The 19,286-nt window shown below is 36.8% G+C and overlaps 1 protein-coding gene across 5 annotated transcripts in view; it reads left to right on the top strand.

Moving 5' to 3' along the window:
* The window catches only part of KLHL13 (kelch like family member 13), a 201,843-nt gene that overhangs the window by 138,649 nt on the left and 43,908 nt on the right, over positions 1-19,286 (top strand). For all 5 annotated transcript variants that reach the window (XM_025373411.1, XM_025373410.1, XM_025373412.1 and 2 more), the window contains one exon: positions 14,686-14,827. In XM_025373411.1, the coding sequence (XP_025229196.1) occupies positions 14,686-14,827 (142 nt within the window). The remainder of the gene's footprint in view (positions 1-14,685; positions 14,828-19,286) is intronic.

The raw sequence follows: 19,286 nt of genomic DNA, 5'->3' as shown, positions 1-19,286 counted from the left end.
GGAACACTTAAATAACAGGTGAGGACTGTCTATGCTACTCAGTCATTGACCATTATATTTTATTCTTCAGCAAGTTATGGCCTCAAAAGTGGCATTTCTAAACTTGGAGGTGCATCCAGGAAAGTTCTGATCTCAGATCTGGTTACCAAACTTTCTAGATATTGTCTGTTTTCCTATTATGGCAGGTGCAGGGGCTTGATGGTATTTTAATTTATTATTATTACTTTTTTTGTAGAGACAGGATCTTGCTATGTTTCCAAGACTGGTCATGAACTCCTAGCCTCAAGCTACCCCCTGCCACCCCACATGTGTCCCCGAAAGTGCTGGGTTTACAGACATGAGACACCACACTTGGCCTTCTGATGGTATTTTAAATTTAAAAGGTTTAGATTGAAAATATTGTGTTTCAGAGCACTAAAATTTAGAGAACCAAATATTATGAGAATGGTGAATTGGAGTGGCAAGCTAGTGTGTATGGGCAATTGGGCTTAATTTGTGCTTATGCGATCCCTCTGTACCTAACTGCACTCCCTTCTTGCTTCCCACATTTAAGTCTTTCTCCACAGCTGTTTCTAAAAATTCTAAGTTAACTTGGCTAATCATTTGCAAGTTGCCTTGTAACATGTTTTATTTTCACTTTTTTTTCTGGTTTCAAAAATATAGAGCTTTTCACTGATCAATGAGATAAGACCTTGACATCATATAATGCACATAATTATCTCACTCAGGGTTCTTTCAATCCACAAGCTGACAGGAACCTTAGAAATCACTCTTTTGGTCATTCCATTTACTGTGAAAGAGAATGTGATATTAAGGCCTGATCACTTTTCCTCCATCTGTGTCCATTTGTATTGATTATTTAATCCAGTCTTAATTTATATTTCCTTTTTAAAATACCATTTCTTCAACTGCATTAAAATTAATGTTAAAGATCAGCTTACTACAAAATCTTAACTAGGTTTCTCTTTATTAGATGTGATTATTAGATGTGATTATATCAGAGCTTTTCTCTTGTCTGACAGTGAAACTTGTTCTTAATTAATAGTCTGATCTAGCTTTAGTTTGGGTGGACCTACAAAATATTTGAAATACAATTTTGAAAAGTATATAGATGACACTAGATTGTGAATCATTGTCCGATAGATAACCCCTTAGAATCATCAAATTGAAGTGACTTTCTCATTCATTATGATCACTTTCCTACAGAGGGTGTGTGCATGCAGTCATTTCTGAATGATTCACAGCTAAACAAAGTTCGTGGAATTGGAAACAAAGGTTTGGTTTTAAGTAGCCTGGAGACTTGGCTCATTAATATACTTTTCATAGAAATGTTGCTGAAGCATATAGATAGATGCAATTAGAGTGTCTTTTTTCAAATGATATGAGGTACTGTCCCATCATCAAGAGTTTTGACTTTCTTCCATATAATTAAAATTGCAGGTTATTTTTTTGAATAGTGAATATTGTGTGATTGCTGATCCAGCCCTGCAGATAGCCTGATATGGAACAAGTACTCCTTTAAAATAATAGTAAGGAAAGTTGATGTTATTTATTTATTTTTATTTGGTGCTTATATGCTAAATATGAACTGATACTCTTCTGGATTAGAGAAAAAAGTTGGCAATTGTTTTGTTACTGTGGTTTATATGAATTATACAACATGATATTTGTTAGTAAATAATGGCAAGCATTTATTATAATTTTATATCATTTAATTATTTGGAAAGTAATTGTTTTTTATTATCATCTCTTAGCAAGCAAGTATCCTGACTGCTCTTTGTTTTCCTATCGTCTAGTGCAGTGCCTGGCACATAGCTGATGCTCAATAAATATCGATTTTATAAATGAATTTAGAGAATAGTTTTTAGGTCTGTACCTCTGTGCAAATTACTTCACATGAGAGTGTTAAGTTTATTCATCTGATATATGCAGTAATTGAATATAGTCGTTGTCCCTTATGCATGGTTTCTAACTCCTTGGAATGAGTTACCTGTGGTTAACCATGGCATGAAAATAGGTGAGTGCAGTATAAGATATTTTGAGAAAGAGAGAGAGAAAAAGAGCACGTTCACATAACTTTAATTAAAGTATATTGTTATAATTGTTCTATTTATTATTAGTTATTATTGTTGATATCTTACTGTACCTAATTTCTAAATCAGGTAGTTACGTATGTATAGGAATAAAATGTAGTGTATATGGGATTTGGTATATCCATAGTTTCAAGCATCCACTGGGGGTCTTGGAATGTATCCACCGAATAATGGGGGCTATTGCGTATCATGGTCTTGTTAGAGAGTAAGTTATGACTGTATTTCCTATGAAAAGAACTAATCAAAAATCCAGATTCTGTTCATTGTTGCTTAGAAATACCATGATGCTGGCACAGACTGAAAGTAATTTTACTAGAAGCAATTTACCAGTGACCAAAATGCTTTAGTGATGGTTCATCAAATTGTAACTGATAAGGAAAATAAGTTTTTTTTTTATCTGTTCTACGATGGAAACTACCCTCAAAGTTAAGAGTTATTTGACTTATTTTTACATGCCGTTCATCATAATGCAGAAAACTATTTGAGATATTTATGTTTTGAAGCTAATATGCTTGTACTTAAATGATAATGTGTTTTGTGTGTATAGTTTGATAAAAGAAATCACTGACTCGGAGAAAAAGAAAACCTGACTAGGGTTTAGGAGAAATAAATTAAAAATTAACACTCAAAAAAGTATTTACATTTATGTTCTGAATTTTTTATACTTAAAGGGCTTCAACCTAACCATAAAGGTTTAGCTGATATTAGATTTAAATTAAACGAATTTTCTTTCTATTAAAAATGATTAAATACAATGGCTTTTACACATTGCTTGTTTAGCAATAGACAAAAAATGCATAGCTGTAAATTTGTAAAAGCAATATATTCCAAAGCAAAACAATTGGTAGTTTGTAAGTAAATTTGGATTTTTGTTTGTTCTATGGTCATTAAACATTTATTGTGAATAATTTGCTGGAATGTGCAATTAGTTAAGGAGGGCTAGGCCAGGAAGCCTTGACTTCAAGAGTGTAGGATTTGGCTTTTGTTCAGCAAGCAGTGACTCACTGAATACCTTTGAGCAAGGGAGTGCTTTTCTGAGCTATAAATACAATCACAGTATATATAAAGACCATTATGTATGTGAAAATTATAATTAAATCCAGGTAAGAGGTAACAGAGACAAGAACTATGGTAGAGGCAGTGAGAGTGGATGGGGGTTGAGGGATAGGAGCATTCTAGAGAGAGATTCAGTCGAACTTAACAGTTGATTGGACATGGGAGATGGGGAAGAAGCAAGGGTCAAAGGTGGTCAAATAATTTTGGTGATAGCAATTGTCTTTTAGAATCCAAATATTTTATCTGTAGCTCTCTTGAATGTATAATATCAGGATACATTGGAGATTCCTGAAATTTCTTCTGACTGACCAACATTTTAGGAATGGTCATTAAGAAATATGTATGTAGTCAAATTCATTACCATTAAGCATATCTTTGACATATGAAAAGATTGGATTTTGAAGATATAAAAATGATGATCGCTTCAACAAGTAGCTCATGGAGATGGAGTGAGTGAGGGTAGTAGCATTTTCCAACTAGCTAGGGAAACTTTTAACACCTTGACTCCTTGCTACTCTCATCTACATGGTGACTCTTCTCCCCTTGTGTCTGCTTCTCACCTGCACTGAGAGTCAGAAATTATAGTTTGGAGTGTGAAACACTGCTTTAAAGGACTGCATAAAAGGAAGGAAAGGAATACTTCTCTTTTTTCATTTATCTCACACAGATTAAGATAAGTACTTCAGGCCGGGCGCGGTGGCTCAAGCCTGTAATCCCAGCACTTTGGGAGGCCGAGGCGGGTGGATCACGAGACTATCCTGGCTAACATGGTGAAACCCCGTCTCTACTAAAAATACAAAAAACTAGCCGGGCGTGGTGGCGGGCGCCTGTAGTCTCAGCTACTTGGGAGGCTGAGGCGGGAGAATGGCGTGAACCCGGGAGGCGGAGCTTGCAGTGAGGAGATCACGCCACTGCACTCCAGCCTGGGAGACACAGCGAGACTCCGTCTCAAAAAAAAAAAAAAAAAAAAAAAAAAAAGATAAGTACTTCATTACTACGTCATAATTCATAGATTGCTTCTGCAAAACACATGTACACACAATCTGAAAATGCTCCAGTTATCTTCAATTTAGAATTCCCATTTAAATGACCAGGAGATTTGAATGCTTGATGCCTACTATGTCATTTTTATCACAATGGTATGTTCTACCCAAGAACACATAGCCTTCTTTTAGCCAGAGAACATGGTGTTTCTAAAAATAAACATCTTACCCCCAAAGAGGCAAATTCCTCAATGATTTATAATTTGGAATAGCTCCTCCCCAAATAATCAGTCTACCTTCCAGAAAAACATTATACATTTTGTAAATAAATTTTAATGTTTTAGGTAATGATGTATAGTCATGACACATAAATACTTTGCCCAGATGAATCCTTCTTTAGAGTTACTGCACCATGGATAAACACTTACGGTAGTTTTCGTAGAGCAATTTTTGTTATTCACATTAGCAGAGTTGTCTGTGACTAGATCCTGAAATTACTCTGTGATATGGACTGGAATATTATAGTGATCTTAATCAAAATAGCTTTCTAGGAGTGTAGTAAAATGGTGGATTCTAAAACATTTTAGGATAAAAACCAGGAACCAGTTCTAGAGTTAAAGACCACATATGTACTCTTAGAGTATGATAACTAAATATGTAGATAGGTGAGGGGGCTGTAAGTAACAGTAAAGACTTTTTGCATCTCCTAACAACCTGAGAGCTTATGGCCAGCAATGGATATGTTTATTTATGGGAAGCATAGTGCAAAAGGGGTAAGTTGAAGTCTTGTAACAAAATTTTGTGGGAAAAAACCCTTAATGATGAGGCAGATATGCAGAAAAGGGACAATAACTTTAATGTCGAAAAATGATACTTAAATTAGAGTCTTTGCTTCCCTTGAGCCCCATATCTGTGATGCACTTGAAAGAACTATCCTAAGAGTGATTCCCAGACTCATTAGGTTGAGAGCCTGTCTTCTTTTTTTGTATTATTCTCCCCTGTCTTAAAAATACTGGCTGTCAGCCGGGCGCGGTGGCTCAAGCCTGTAATCCCAGCACTTTGGGAGGCCGAGACGGGCGGATCACAAGGTCAGGAGATCGAGACCATCCTGGCTAACCCGGCGAAACCCCGTCTCTACTAAAAAAAACACAAAAAAATTAGCCGGGCGAGGTGGCGGCGCCTGTAGTCCCAGCTACTCGGGAGGCTGAGGCAGGAGAATGGCGGGAACCCGGGAGGCGGAGCTTGCAGTGAGCTGAGATCCGGCCACTGCACTCCAGCCTGGGCGACAGAGCGAGACTCCGTCTCAAAAAAAAAAAAAAAAAAAAAAAATACTGGCTGTCATATTGAAAACGTATGATTGATTTGATACTGATTTTTTCCTACATTCATTGAAATAATTAGAGATGACTCCAGGCCATTAAAAAAGTCAAGACTGAGATTTGGTAAATTTATTATGGGCTTTAAATACATAGAGTCATTGGGACTCTTAGGGCTGCCAGCTATATTTCTTATAACATGGAATGCAACGGTTATTACTTTGTGAGTCTTACTCTTAGTTTTTTTCATGTTTCCCTTTAAAAGATAAATAAACATTCTCTTAAGACCTGGTCATGAATTATTGACTTTGTGAAGTTGAATAGAACTGGGAAATTCAGAAAAGGATAGGATTTTCACCACCTTTTAGCAGTTGATTAATGAGTCTCCTGTTCCCAAATAGATTTGTCTCAGTTATTTTTAATTGGTTTTGCGTTTGTAGAATCTGCTTTAATAATAAACGCTAAAATTGGGTAACTCAGATGTTTGAATATTTAATAAAAATCTTAGGGAGGTGAAACACAATTCTTTCTTAACATGCTTTTTGATTTTAATGCACCTTAGCAAAATAGTCAAATTTTAAAGTTGATGAGCTACAGATAACGGGAGTAAAATGACACCTTGGTTAACAAATCCTCTGGAAGCAAAGCTCCTAGAAAATTGGCCTGGGCACTGAAGGGATTGGAATACCCATTCCAGTTTCTTCATTTTTGGGTTAAAGAAAGAGAAGGCAAGCTCACTGCTACAGATATAGAGACTTCTCAAAGGGCAGTGCTAGCTGTAGGGCGAAGCGTCCTTCCAGAGGGCCTATGCTTCACCAGAGGATTGTAACTATTTCCTCTGTACACTGGGAAGGGGACTCCTGACAGTGATGGGAGCACATGCTGTTTCTCCCATCCCACTTCTACATATTGCCATCTCCCTACCACCATTACTACATGTGCATTCCTTCACCTATGTGGTTTTATACAAGCAAGGAAGATTTGAATTCACTTGTTTGTATAGAAGGTATGGAATCAACATTTAGAAATTCATTCTTCTAATTATTTTTAAATTACTTCATTAGAAATAAAATAATTATCTCATTCAGAAAATATAATGGATTCTTACATACCCTATCTACCTACCATTCATCCATCCATGTATCCATTTATCCATCCATCCATCCATTCATCCTTCCATCCATCCATCTACCTACCAATCTACCCATCTACTTATCTTGCTTTCACACAAATATAAGAAATGTGGAGAATGAGAAATAATATATAAACTAAGCTTTCTAAATAGAAAACATTTTTGGTCAAGATGAATTAGGCATGATGCAGTTTAACTGGTACATAAATTTTAAAAGACGAAGGGATACTAGAATCTTGAAATATGGTAAGTAGAGGGAGCAAATATTACTTTTGAAGTTCTTTAAGGACAAGATTGAGATATTCAGTGGAAATGCCTTTTGATTTGGGTAATTAACTTTCATCCTGTTACAGTTATCTAATGGAGTATCATTTGTCTAGCCCAATTCCCTTATCTACGTCATAGTGTTATATCTGTTATTGTGATGGTTGGCATTAGAGTTCAGAATCTGTTGTTTTAAATGTTGATATCAGCGTGTGAAATTCTCCCCAAATTTCATCTGAGTTATTTTCTAGGATTTACTACCTCCCTACCCCATATGTGTTGGGACAATAGCATGAAAGATTTTTAGTGTTGGTATTGTTTTTATGGAAATAGAATGGTAAAAGTAAGTGATCTTCAGATTGAATTAATTAAACCAGAAAATTACTTGCCTATGACAGAATGTATCTCTCTGATATCCTCCTTGTGCTTATAAATTAAGCATTGAAATGCTAAGTGACTTATCGCCTCTACTGTCTGCTATTTTTAATTTTTTAGGCTTGGTATAAATGGGAACAATGTGGGCTCTCAATTCAGATGTGGGTTCAAATCATAGTTACCAGACTCATGGTGAGGCCTTAAACTCTCCAAGCTTCAGTTCCCTGTCTTTAAATGAGATTATTACAAGGATTAAGTAGGATACTAGAATGTGCCTGGTACAGTGCTTTGTACACAGCAGGTGCTGGGTAAACGATCTTATTCCTATGTTAAAAACAGACATAAGCTATTTATTAATATGATTCTATTTTAAATGTGACAGACATGCATATAAGAAGCCTGTGCAATAGCTTTTTATAGCCCGTGCAATAGCTTCTTTTTTTTTTTTGAGACGGAGTCTCGCTGTGTCACCCAGGCTGGAGTGCAGTGGCGCGATCTCGGCTCACTGCAAGCTCCGCCTCTCGGGTTTACGCCATTCTCCTGCCTCAGCCTCCGAGTAGCTGGGACTACAGGCGCCCGCCACCACGCCCGGCTAGTTTTTTGTATTTTTAGTAGAGACGGGGTTTCCCCATGTTAGCCAGGATGGTCTCGATCTCCTGACCTCGTGATCCACCCGCCTCGGCCTCCCAAAGTGCTGGGATTACAGGGTTGAGCCACCGCGCCCGGCCGCAATAGCTTCTTATAGCCTTGGAAAGATAGCAGCTATTTTATAAAATCTCATCTGTAACTAAAGAGTTCCATTAGTGAAATGATTTCAAGTAGATGATAATATATTTATGTCATTAAAAAAACTACAAATAACTAACAAAAGCTTTATCTTTCTTGATTCCTTTCAGGCAAACACCTCATTAAGAAGATATATTCTTTAAACAACAATTAATTTATGCCTTATTAATAGATATTACTTTCTTTTTTTTTTTTTTTTTTTTTTTGAGATGGAGTCTCGCTCTGTAGCCCAGGCTGGAGTGCAGTGGCCGGATCTCAGCTCACTGCAAGCTCCGCCTCCCGGGTTCCCGCCATTCTCCGGCCTCAGCCTCCCGAGTAGCTGGGACTACAGGCGCCCGCCACCTCGCCCGGCTAGTTTTTTATATTTCTTAGTAGAGACGGGGTTTCACCGTGTTAGCCAGGATGGTCTCGATCTCCTGACCTCGTGATCCACCCGTCTCGGCCTCCCAAAGTGCTGGGATTACAGGCTTGAGCCACCGCGCCCGGCCATAGATATTACTTTCAAGCTCACTCTTGTTGGTATTTGAAAAAGAAAAAAGAGAGTGAAGTTGCTGTGATATTTATAATTTCTTTGTGTAATGATACTGTAAATGACATTTTACTTGGGGGACAAATCTTTCAATATTTGAAATTTTAAGTTTTTATTTTTTTCAACAAAAATGCCAGGCTTAGTTTATATACATTAGTTTACTTCATGAGTTGGAAATTTTGTTCCCGGTTTTTTTCAAAACATGTTCCTTTTCTTCGTAATGAAAGTTGAGTATGTGTACACTCAAACTTGTGTGATATCATTCGGCTTTTGTTTGGGAAATGTGGAGAAAGAGAGGAGTAGAAAAGCTATTAATATCTTTAAAATTCAATGCAGTATGAATACTTTGACTCTATCTTGAAAAGCCAATGGGAAATGGCTTCTACCATCTTAAGTTTTTAATTTATTTCTCAAGGGTGGAAGGAAATACCTTGACAGATTTAGCCCTGAAATTCAAATGAGTATGAGAACAGGTGGTGAAATTTCTTCTCCACCTGCCATGCAACTTTATCACAAGAAATGTTTCATTTAGCAAATGCTGCTGCTAGCAGACACTTCTCTGTTTCAGAGCAGAAAAGCAAATGGATGGAAAGTACTTTGAAGAAAACCGTTTTCTTGATTTTCTTTTTAAATTGTGAATGTGAGCAATATGTATTTTATTTTCCTGGGGATTGGGTAGTGCATAGTCAGTGCCTTGATTAACCAACCTGTTTTGTTGTATTGTTAAACCATTCATAGCTTTCTTGTTTTTGTTTTCATTTTGTTTTGTTATTGTTATTGTTCCTGTGTACCAACCCACTGACACTAACTTTAGTTAAGGTAATATTATTAATCTGGGAACTTCAAATATCTATGTTATACTTTTGACACTAATGCAAGAGACTTTTTTTTTAGGCGGAGTTTCATTGTGTCACCCAGGCTGGAGTGCAGTGGCGCCGTCTCGGCTCACTGCACCTTCCCCTGCCCAGGTTCAAGCAATTCCCCTGTCTCAGCCTCCTGAGTAGCTAGGATTACAGGCGCCTGCCACTGTGCACGGCTAATTTTTGTGTTTTTAGTGGAGACAGGGTTTTACCATATTGTCTGGGCTGGTCTCGAACTCCTGACCTCAGGTGATCTGCCCGCCTTGGCCTCCCAAAGTGCTGGGATTACCGGCGTGAGCCACCATGCCCGGCCTGGGACTTTCATTCTTTTGTTGCAGTGAAATTGAATTTTTAGAATATATTGTTAGATTTAACCTTTTTTGGTAATGAAATGATGGCAAGTGAAGCACTATGAAACAAATGAGGGAACTAAATAGAAAAGTGTTGTTCATATACTTTTACCTTTCTAGCTTTTCTCTAATTCTTCTTTTTTCCCCTCAGAAATTACAAATAGTACAGGAAAGTGTAGAGGACAATCTTTTATTCATAGCAGTATCAAGATGTGGCTTTTTATTTGATGTGAGCTAGACATTAATGTACCAATGCATGAGTTAGCACACATAACCTCTCTACCAAGAAAAATTAAGTGTTTTTATTGTGTTTTCATGATAATAATTTCAAGAAGCACTAAAATGTTCCCTTTTCCTTGACAATGAAATTTGACCACACCTGGGTTTCTGTATAACATGAACTGCTATTTGCAATGGTAGAAACCAAGAAATTGAGGTACATATTTTATAATTTATCAAGATGATATCTTATTTTTTAAACACAATGGTACTGGTTTCAGTGGATTTTCATGGGATTTATTTAGGTATGGAGATTGAGGAGCATTGGAAGATTATTTGTAGATTTTGAGCCAAATGATGCAATTAAGAGGTGCTTTCTCGTTCCCCATATAGCATTCCAACAAACATGTTTACTATAATGAATTATAAGAGTACATGGTTTTCTATAGAACTTCTTCCAAATTAAACCTCTACAGAGGGATTCATTGAAGAAAACACATTTAAATCAGATCAGCAGAACACTCTTGCTGTGGCCTACCTACCAGGACATAGATACCAGGACACAATTCTTCATTGTCATGTTGCTTGCTATTAAAAAAACCACATTTGTCCATTTAGCGAGTTTTAAATTTCCTTTGAAAAAATCCATTTGGATGAACAATTCTATGCAGACAGTAGTAGGAGTTTATTACATGTTTGCACTAGCAATTTTGAGAGTATATCTTGTACTCTGATAATTTTGCAGGTTTAAAGATAGAATCTTTGTGTTAATTTGCATATTCTGGAATACTGATGAGGTTGAACATTTTTCTATCTGCTAACCATTTGTACCTTGATCTTTGTGAATTGTGTGCTCATATCACTTACATGTTTAACCTTCGGGTAATTTTAAATATGTGGACATTTCGAGGCAAGATTACAGTGTTGGCAGCCCTTTGTTAACATATGACAATGGCTGAGACTTTTTTTCCCTTTGTCTTTAAATGCAGTGCAGAGAAATGCCACAGTCTGTGTATGTTTGGTTTGACCACGTTTACAAGGCTTTCAGTAAAATGATCAGACAGTGCCTCCATCTCTAAGCTAATACTCATCAAAAAAGTAGTTGTTTTCTTTGAGCAAGCATGGTTGAGCGATTCTTCGTGAAAGATTGCTCTTGAGGTTTATGGTTGGCCATTGTTTCAAGAATAAGATGTGTGCTGTGGTGATGGGGTAGGCCGGGGGTGGCATGCAAGCAATATACAGACTATAATATTGTAGGGAAAAGAGAGATTTAATGTTGAGAAACAAAATTGGTTAATATAGTCTCTCCCATGAATAATTTTATAGGGTTGGTGAAATGGGACTATTTAGACAGAATTTGCCAGATTCTAACTTAACATGTAAAAGTGGATCCAAATAACAACTGTTTTATGCAGATTTAGGAAATTATTATTCTTACATGGGCTTATGTAAAACAAAAGCTTTGCTGCATAATTTTCTTATAAACTTCAAAGCCATTATCTACTTATTTATTCTTAGACTTGAATTTTCAAAGTGATAGACCTGTGGAGAGCAGAGGTACTCTGTTAGGTAGCCTTGGAAGAATTAGTGGTAATTAATAATCCTGCTGTGTTTCATATTGCTAGCATTACCTCATGGATTCAACCCTATGATGGGGAAATTATTTAAGTCATGAAATTGCTTGAGAAAAATTTTCACGAGACAGTAAATTCCTCTATATTAGGATTTCTCACCTTTGGCACTTGACTTTTTTGCCTGAGAACAGCTTTGACCTAGAGAACTGTCCTGTGTTTTGTAAGATGTTTAGCAGCATCCCCAGTTGTGACAGTGAAAAATGTCTGTAGACATTACGAATCATGGGGGTGGGAGGAGGGGCAAAATGCCTCCTGCTCCCCCTGCCCACATTGGGAATGACTTGTATGTATATTGTATTTAACCGTATGAGTTGAAAAAACATCAGATTAAAAACTGTTATTTTTTTTTCTTGGCATTACTCAGATAATCATTCCTTTAAGTATAGATTGATATAATTGTGGCTTGAGGTTTGCAGAGAAGTGTTACCTCTTTGCAATGTTGAAGAGCAGTGTGCTTCACTTTCAATCAATAAACTTAATAAAGGGGAGATAGATGGGAATATTGAATCTGCTAAGAAGGTTAACATGGCATGTACTGTTACCAATGCAGAAATTAGTAGGGAGTGTTTTGAATGTTAAAAAGTCAGAAGATACTGATAAAACATCATGAAAAAGATAATTTTAGTCCAGGTTTCTTCAGCTTTTGAAGTAATTAATTAAAAAGGCAAGTATATTATATTGGCAAGAAAGGGCTGCATTTTCACTTTTTGCTTTCTGTTTTTAAGAGCAAGAGACAAATGACAAAGTAAACAAGTTGTTATGTGTAGTTTACTCAAAAAAGCAATTTCCAGCATATGTCATTTTGGCAATGTGAATTCAGCTTTACTCCTATCTCTTTTACATCTGTGGTTTTATAAGAATTGATGGTTTTATAAAATTGATGGTCATTTAAGCACTGCATAATAAAGAAATGTCTTTGGAATGATCTACAGAAAGAAGATTCTGTATTCATTCAGAGGACATATATTAAGTCTCTCATGCCAGGCTCTGTGCAGGGAATACAGAAACTAATAAAACAGTCTGCTTGAATATCCTATTAATATAATCTGGATGAATAGACATTTTCTGGTTAGGGATACCAGTCACCATCAATCAATTTCTGACTTTTCCAATTGATTCTGTAATTTTAAATGCCTGTCCACAAAAGTTGTTTAAAAGTGTGTGTGTGTGTGTGTGTGCTATATATCATAAATATAACTTAATTCTCTTTAAAGCTATTTCTGATGCTCTGGTGGAAGGCTATATCCATTTTCTTTTATGCTTTTTAAAATCTTACTTAAATTCTCTTCTTTATTAAATATCTATCAGAATTGAATTAAACATGGTTATGTATTATTAATTCATTTTTGGTTATACTATGGCTCTAATATCATTAAGAAGAATTGATGTCACCCTTAAAGCCAGAATTTTCGCTAATTATTGCAAGACTTAAAACCACTTGGTTGTTGTCATAATTCAAAAAGTAGAATCTTTAGTATAGTCTTTTTCTTGTTAAAACTGATCAACTTGGGGTTATAGGTATCATAGGAAAAAAAGGTGAAACCTTTCTGATATTGGATAGCTCAATTAGACAGTTAGAAAAGCAAATAATCCAAAATTGAGGAAATTATAGAAAAGATGAAGCGTTCCAGCGCTTGAAAATCTGCTCTCCTTTTTTCCTAATGTCTACTTTAGCAGTCTTTTTAGCAGTCTATATTATAAATGCAGAACCAAATTCATGAGCCATGGGCTCCCCACTCTTAGGCAGGTGATCCAGAGACTGTTTTAGCAATGTATACCTATGGAGAAACACAAGATCTCTTCTACGAAATGATGAAAGGTTGTTAATAATGGCCCATTTTTAGTATAACCTAACTGAGATTTTTAAACTGCCAAATGTATTGTCATATTCTTTTTGCAACTAAGTGACCTATTGACTAAGTTTCTCCCCCCTCTTACTTATGCCCCTTGAAAATATTGTTACTGCAATATATGCAAATACAGAATTGTCTGTATTTATATTTTTAGTATTCATTTCTTTGAAAAGGTGGAAATGTGACTAGATTGTAGCTATTTAACAATCCCGGCCGGGCGCGGTGGCTCAAGCCTGTAATCCCAGCACTTTGGGAGGCCGAGACGGGTGGATCACGAGGTCAGGAGATCGAGACCATCCTGGCTAACACGGTGAAACCCCGTCTCTACTAAAAAATACAAAAAACTAGCCGGGCGAGGTGGCGGGCGCCTGCAGTCCCAGCTATTCGGGAGGCTGAGGCAGGAGAATGGCATAAACCCGGGAGGCGGAGCTTGCAGTGAGCTGAGATCCGGCCACTGCACTCCAGCCTGGGCGACAGAGTGAGACTCCGTCTCAAAAAACAAAACAAAACAAAAACAAAAACAAAACAAAACAAAACAAAAAATCCCAAACTGGTAAGTGAGAGATACTGTTAGAAAAATTATTTCATGTGAAAAATTTTGTTCAGTTGAGGTTGACTGGAACTATTACTAAAAACAGAAGAGAAAGTAATGCATTAATATATCACAACTAATCTTTTACTTTTATTAATGGGGGTTTGGAGTGGGAATCAGACTAGACCTAGATTCAAACCATGGGCCAACCACTTTAATAACATTTTGACTCCAGGTAAGTGGTTTCTGACCCTTCTTTAGTCTGTGTATAAAATTATTGGCAAGTACCTGCTATATAATGACTATTCAACAAATGGTAGCTATTATTTTTATCTTTTCAAAATTAGGTGTTCCAAATTAATTTTAACTATATGCAACACAATTTGATGGCATTGCTATCTAAATAGTAAAATATCAACAGTAATTACTGTGGCCTCTAAAAACTCTGTGACTATAATTTTGAACCACCTTTTAAGTTGCTTTCTCAGTTATCATCTGTATTTTCTGTACTTGGAAAGCATTTTACAAATATACATTTCTTCTAAGATAAAGAGTGATACAAGCATATAATATAGTGAAACAATATTCACCATATTGCATGGTCATATGATTGCAATAGTGATTGATTTTTTTTCTAAATGATCTCATTGTAAATTTTACAAGTTTTAATTTCCCCTTCTTTCTTATGTAAAAAAACTTTCAGATCTCTTGTGGAAGAGGAAGACCAACACATGAAATTGTCCCTTGGAGGCAGTGAAATGGGCCTCTCATCCCATTTGCAGTCTTCCAAGGCAGGACCTACACGCATCTTTACCAGCAATACCCACAGTTCTGTGGTGTTACAGGTAATTTAAGCTGTCTCTTTGGTAGTATTTACGTAGCTTTAAAAAACCCACCATGGATTTTGTGGTGCAGGATGTCAGAAGTGGGGGGGTTGTGGGTGTGTATGTGTGAATAGGAAATATACGGTAACTATTTTTTGCTCAGTTTTGCTGTGAACCCAAAACTGCTATAAAAAATGAAGTTTATTAAATAAAGAAACAAAGACAAAAACTAACCAGGAGAGAAATCTTGGTGGAGGAATGCACACATTCCTGAGGTTAAAAAATCCTCAGAGTCAATTTTTTTGTTTGGTTTGTGTAAAGGACGTTTTGCCAGTATGCCACTTTCTTACAGAATACCATATCTGATTTCATTCCATAGCAGTCAAAGTAAGTATTACAGGGTCCCTACACTGAATTTTCTAGTTCCTCATTCACAGCCTGTTTTACTATCATCTTTGTAATGGTTCTAAAGATTGTATTTATTTGGTGCCCCAACTCACATTGGTAGTAGTACCTGTGGGAGTAGAGGTTAGGACTGCTGGATACAAACCCTCTGATACATACAATAAGTAATAACTAAAATCAAAGCAGGGGACAGAAACACAGTAGAAAGCCAAAACAACATGAAACACAGCAATCTGGAACTACTTAGCACAGGGATTAGAAGCCTAAGTACTTCTGACCTTTGTGGACATTTTCCGACTTCTGTGGGCGTTGCTGAATTAGAGGGCAATATGATACTGGATGTCCATTAATGTCTTCTAAAGATAGTTAAATTATAACTATCTTTTATAGTTATAAAGATATAACTATCCTCTTACTACTCTTAGTAAGATAATGAAAATATGTCTTTCTAAATGCATATTTAAAAGAAATCTCCCCAGATGGATTTCATGCATATCCCTGATCAAGAACCATTATAGTAAAGCTGTATATAGAATATAATATAATGAGGGACAAGGTTTAAACTTGCTGTGCATCCTCTATGTTTAAATGTAATTTCACCAGATTTCATTTTCTTTTTCTCCAAAATGTGACTTTTGACTAGCATACCTCTAAATTTCCTTCTAGTTTCAATCTTTGAATTCAGTAAAATCCCATTTCCCCAGTATTTCAGTTTCTAATTGGAGCTGAGGTCTATCTAAGGTTCATTGTCCTGTGGGTATCATCAATAGATATTTGAGAGTCAGGAATGAAAATCTTTCCATCTCCTGGCATCTTGAAGCTGTGTAGGGAAAAGGGAAGATGGCCAAATAGAACAGCTCTGGTCTGCAGTTTCTGGCAAGATCAATGCAGGAGGTGGGTGATTTCTACATTTCCAACTGAGCCTCTGCTGGTGATACCCAGCCAAACAGGGTCTGGTGTGGACCTCTAGCACCTCCAGCAGATCTGCAGCAGAGGGGCCTGACTGTTAGAAGGAAAGCTAACAAACAGAAGAAAGGAGTAGCATCAACATCAACAAAAATGACATCCACACAGAAACTTCATCTGAAAGTCACCAACATTAAAGACCAAAGGTAGATAAATCCACAAAGGTGAGGAAAAACCAACACAAAAAGGCTGAAAATTCCAAAAACCAGAACGCCTTTTCCCCTCCAAAGGATCACAACGCCTCGCCAGCAAGGGAACAAAACTGGACAGAGAATAAGTTTGACAAACTGACAGAAGTAGACTTCAGAAGGTGGGTAGTAACAAACTCTTCCGAGCTAAAGGAGCATTTTCTAACCCGATGCAAGGAAGCTAAGAACCTTGAAAAAAGTTTATAGGAATTGCTAACTAGAATAACCAGTTTAGAGAAGAACATAAATGACCTGATGGAGCTGAAAACACAGCACGAGAACTTTGTGAAGCATACAAAAGTATCAATAGCCGAATTGATCAAGCAGAAGAAAGAATATCAGAGATTGAAGATCAACTTAATGAAATAAAGTGAGAAGACAAGATCAGAGAAAAAAGAATGAAAAGAAACAAACAAAGCCTCCAAGAAATATGGGACTATGTGAAAAGACCAAAACTAAGTTAGATTGGTGTACCTGAAATTGACGGGAAGAATGGAACAAAGTTGGAAAATACTCTTCAAGGTATTCTGCAGGAGAACTTCCCCAACCTAGCAAGACAGGCCAACATTCAAATTCAGGAAATACAGAGAATGCCACAAAGATACTCCTCAAGAAGAGCAACCCCAAGACACATAATCATCAGATTCACCAAGGTTGAAATGAAGGAAAAAATGTTAAGGGCAGCCAGAGAGAAAGGTCGGGTTACCCACAAAGGGAAGCCCTTCAGACTAACATCAGATCTCTCTGCAGAAACCCTACAAGGCAGAAGAGTGGGGATCAATATTCAACATTCTTAAGCAAAAGAATTTTCAACCCAGAATTTCATATCCAGCCAAACTAAGCTTCATAAACAAAGGATAAACAAAATCCTTTACAGACAAGAAAATGTTGAGAGGTTTTTGTCACTACCAGGCCTGCCTTACAAGAGCTCCTGAAGGAAGCACTAAATAACCGGTACTAACCACTGCAAAAACATACCAAATTGTAAAGCTCATTGACACTATGAAGAAACTGCATCAATAAAGGGGCAAAATAATTAGCTAGCATCATAATGACAGGATCAAATTCACACATAACAATATTAACCTTAAATGTAAACAGGCTAAATGCCCCAATTAAAAGGCACAGACTGGCAAATTGGATAGAGTCAAGACCCATCAGTGTGCTGTATTCAGGAGACCCATCTCACATGCAAAGACACACATAGGCTCAAAATAAAGGGATAGAATATTTACCAAGCGAATGGAAAACAAAAAACAAGCAGGGGTTGCAATCCTAGTCTCTGATAAAACAGACTTTAAATCAACAAAGATCAAAAAAGACAAAGAAGGGCATTACATAATAGTAAAGGGATCAATGCAACAAGAAGAGCTCACTATCCTAAATATATATGCACCTAATACAGGAGCACCCAGATTCATTAAGCAAGTTCTTGGAGATGTATAAAGAGACTTAGACTCCCACACAATAATAGTGGGACATTTTAGCACCCCACTGACAATATTAGACAGATTCATGAGACAGAAAATTAACAAGGATATTCAGGACTTGAACTCAGCTCTGCACCAAGCAGACCTAATAGACATCTACAGAACTCTCCATCCCAAATGAACAGAATATACATTCTTCTCAGCACCACATTACACTTATTGTAAAACAGACCACATAATTGGAAGTGAAACACTCCTCAGTAAGTGTAAAAGAACAGAAATCATAACAAACAGTCTCTGAGACCACAGTGCAATTAAAGTAGAACTCAGGATTAAGAAACTCACTCAAAACCGTACAAATATAGGGAAACTGAACAACCTGCTCCTGAATGACTACTGGGTATATAACGAAATGAAGGCAGAAATAAATAAGTTGTTTGAAACCAATGAGAGCAAAGACACAACATACCAGAACCTCTGGGACACGTTTAAAGCAATGCATAGAGGGAAATTTATAGTACTAAATGCCCACAAGGGAAAGCAGGAAAGATCTAAAATTGACACCCTAACATCACAATTAAAAGAACTAGAGAAGCAAGAGCAAACAAATTCAAAACCTAGCAGAAGACAAGAAATAACTAAGATCGGAGTAGAACTGAAGGAGATGGAGACACGAAGAACACTTCAATATCTCAATGAATCCAGGAGCTGGTTTTTTGAAAAGATCAACAAAATAGATAGACCTCTAGCCAGACTAACAAAGAAAAAAGAGAGAAGAATGAAATAGACACAATAAGAAATGATAAAGGGGATGTCACCACTGATCCCACAGAAATAGACTACCATCAGAGAATACTACAAACACCTCTATGCAAATAATCTAGAAAATCTAGAAGAAATGGGTAAATTCCTAGACACATACACCCTCTCAAGACTAAACCAGGAAGAAGTCGAATCCCTGAATAGACCAATAACAAGTTCTGAAATTGAGGCAGTAATTAATAGCCTACCAACCAAAAAAAGCCCAGGACCAGATGGATTCACAGCCAAATTCTACCAGAGGTACGAAGAAGAGCTGATACCATTCCTTCTGAAACTATTCCAAACAATAGAAAAAGACGGAATATTCCCTAACTCATTTTATGAGGCCAGCATCATCCTGATACCGAAACCTGGCAGAGACACACACACACAAAAAGAAAATTTCAGGCCGATATCCCTGATCAACATAGATGCAAAAATCCTCAATAAAATGTAATCCATCACGTAAACAGAACCAATGACAAAAACCACATGATTTTCTCAATAGATGCAGAAAAGGCCTTCGACAAAATTCAACACACCTTCATCCTGCAAACACTCAATAAACTAGGTATTGATGTAACATATCTCAAAATAATAAGAGCTATTTATGACAAACCCACAGCCAATATCATACTGAATGGGCAAAAGCTGGAAGCATTCCCTTTGAAAACTGGCACAAGACGAGGA

Source organism: Theropithecus gelada, chromosome X (genome assembly GCF_003255815.1).
Source record: "Theropithecus gelada isolate Dixy chromosome X, Tgel_1.0, whole genome shotgun sequence".
In the NCBI taxonomy this organism is placed as follows: Eukaryota; Metazoa; Chordata; class Mammalia; order Primates; family Cercopithecidae; genus Theropithecus; species Theropithecus gelada.
The sequence above is the reverse complement of the archived record's forward strand: the minus strand, read 5'-3'. Positions and strand labels throughout refer to the sequence as shown.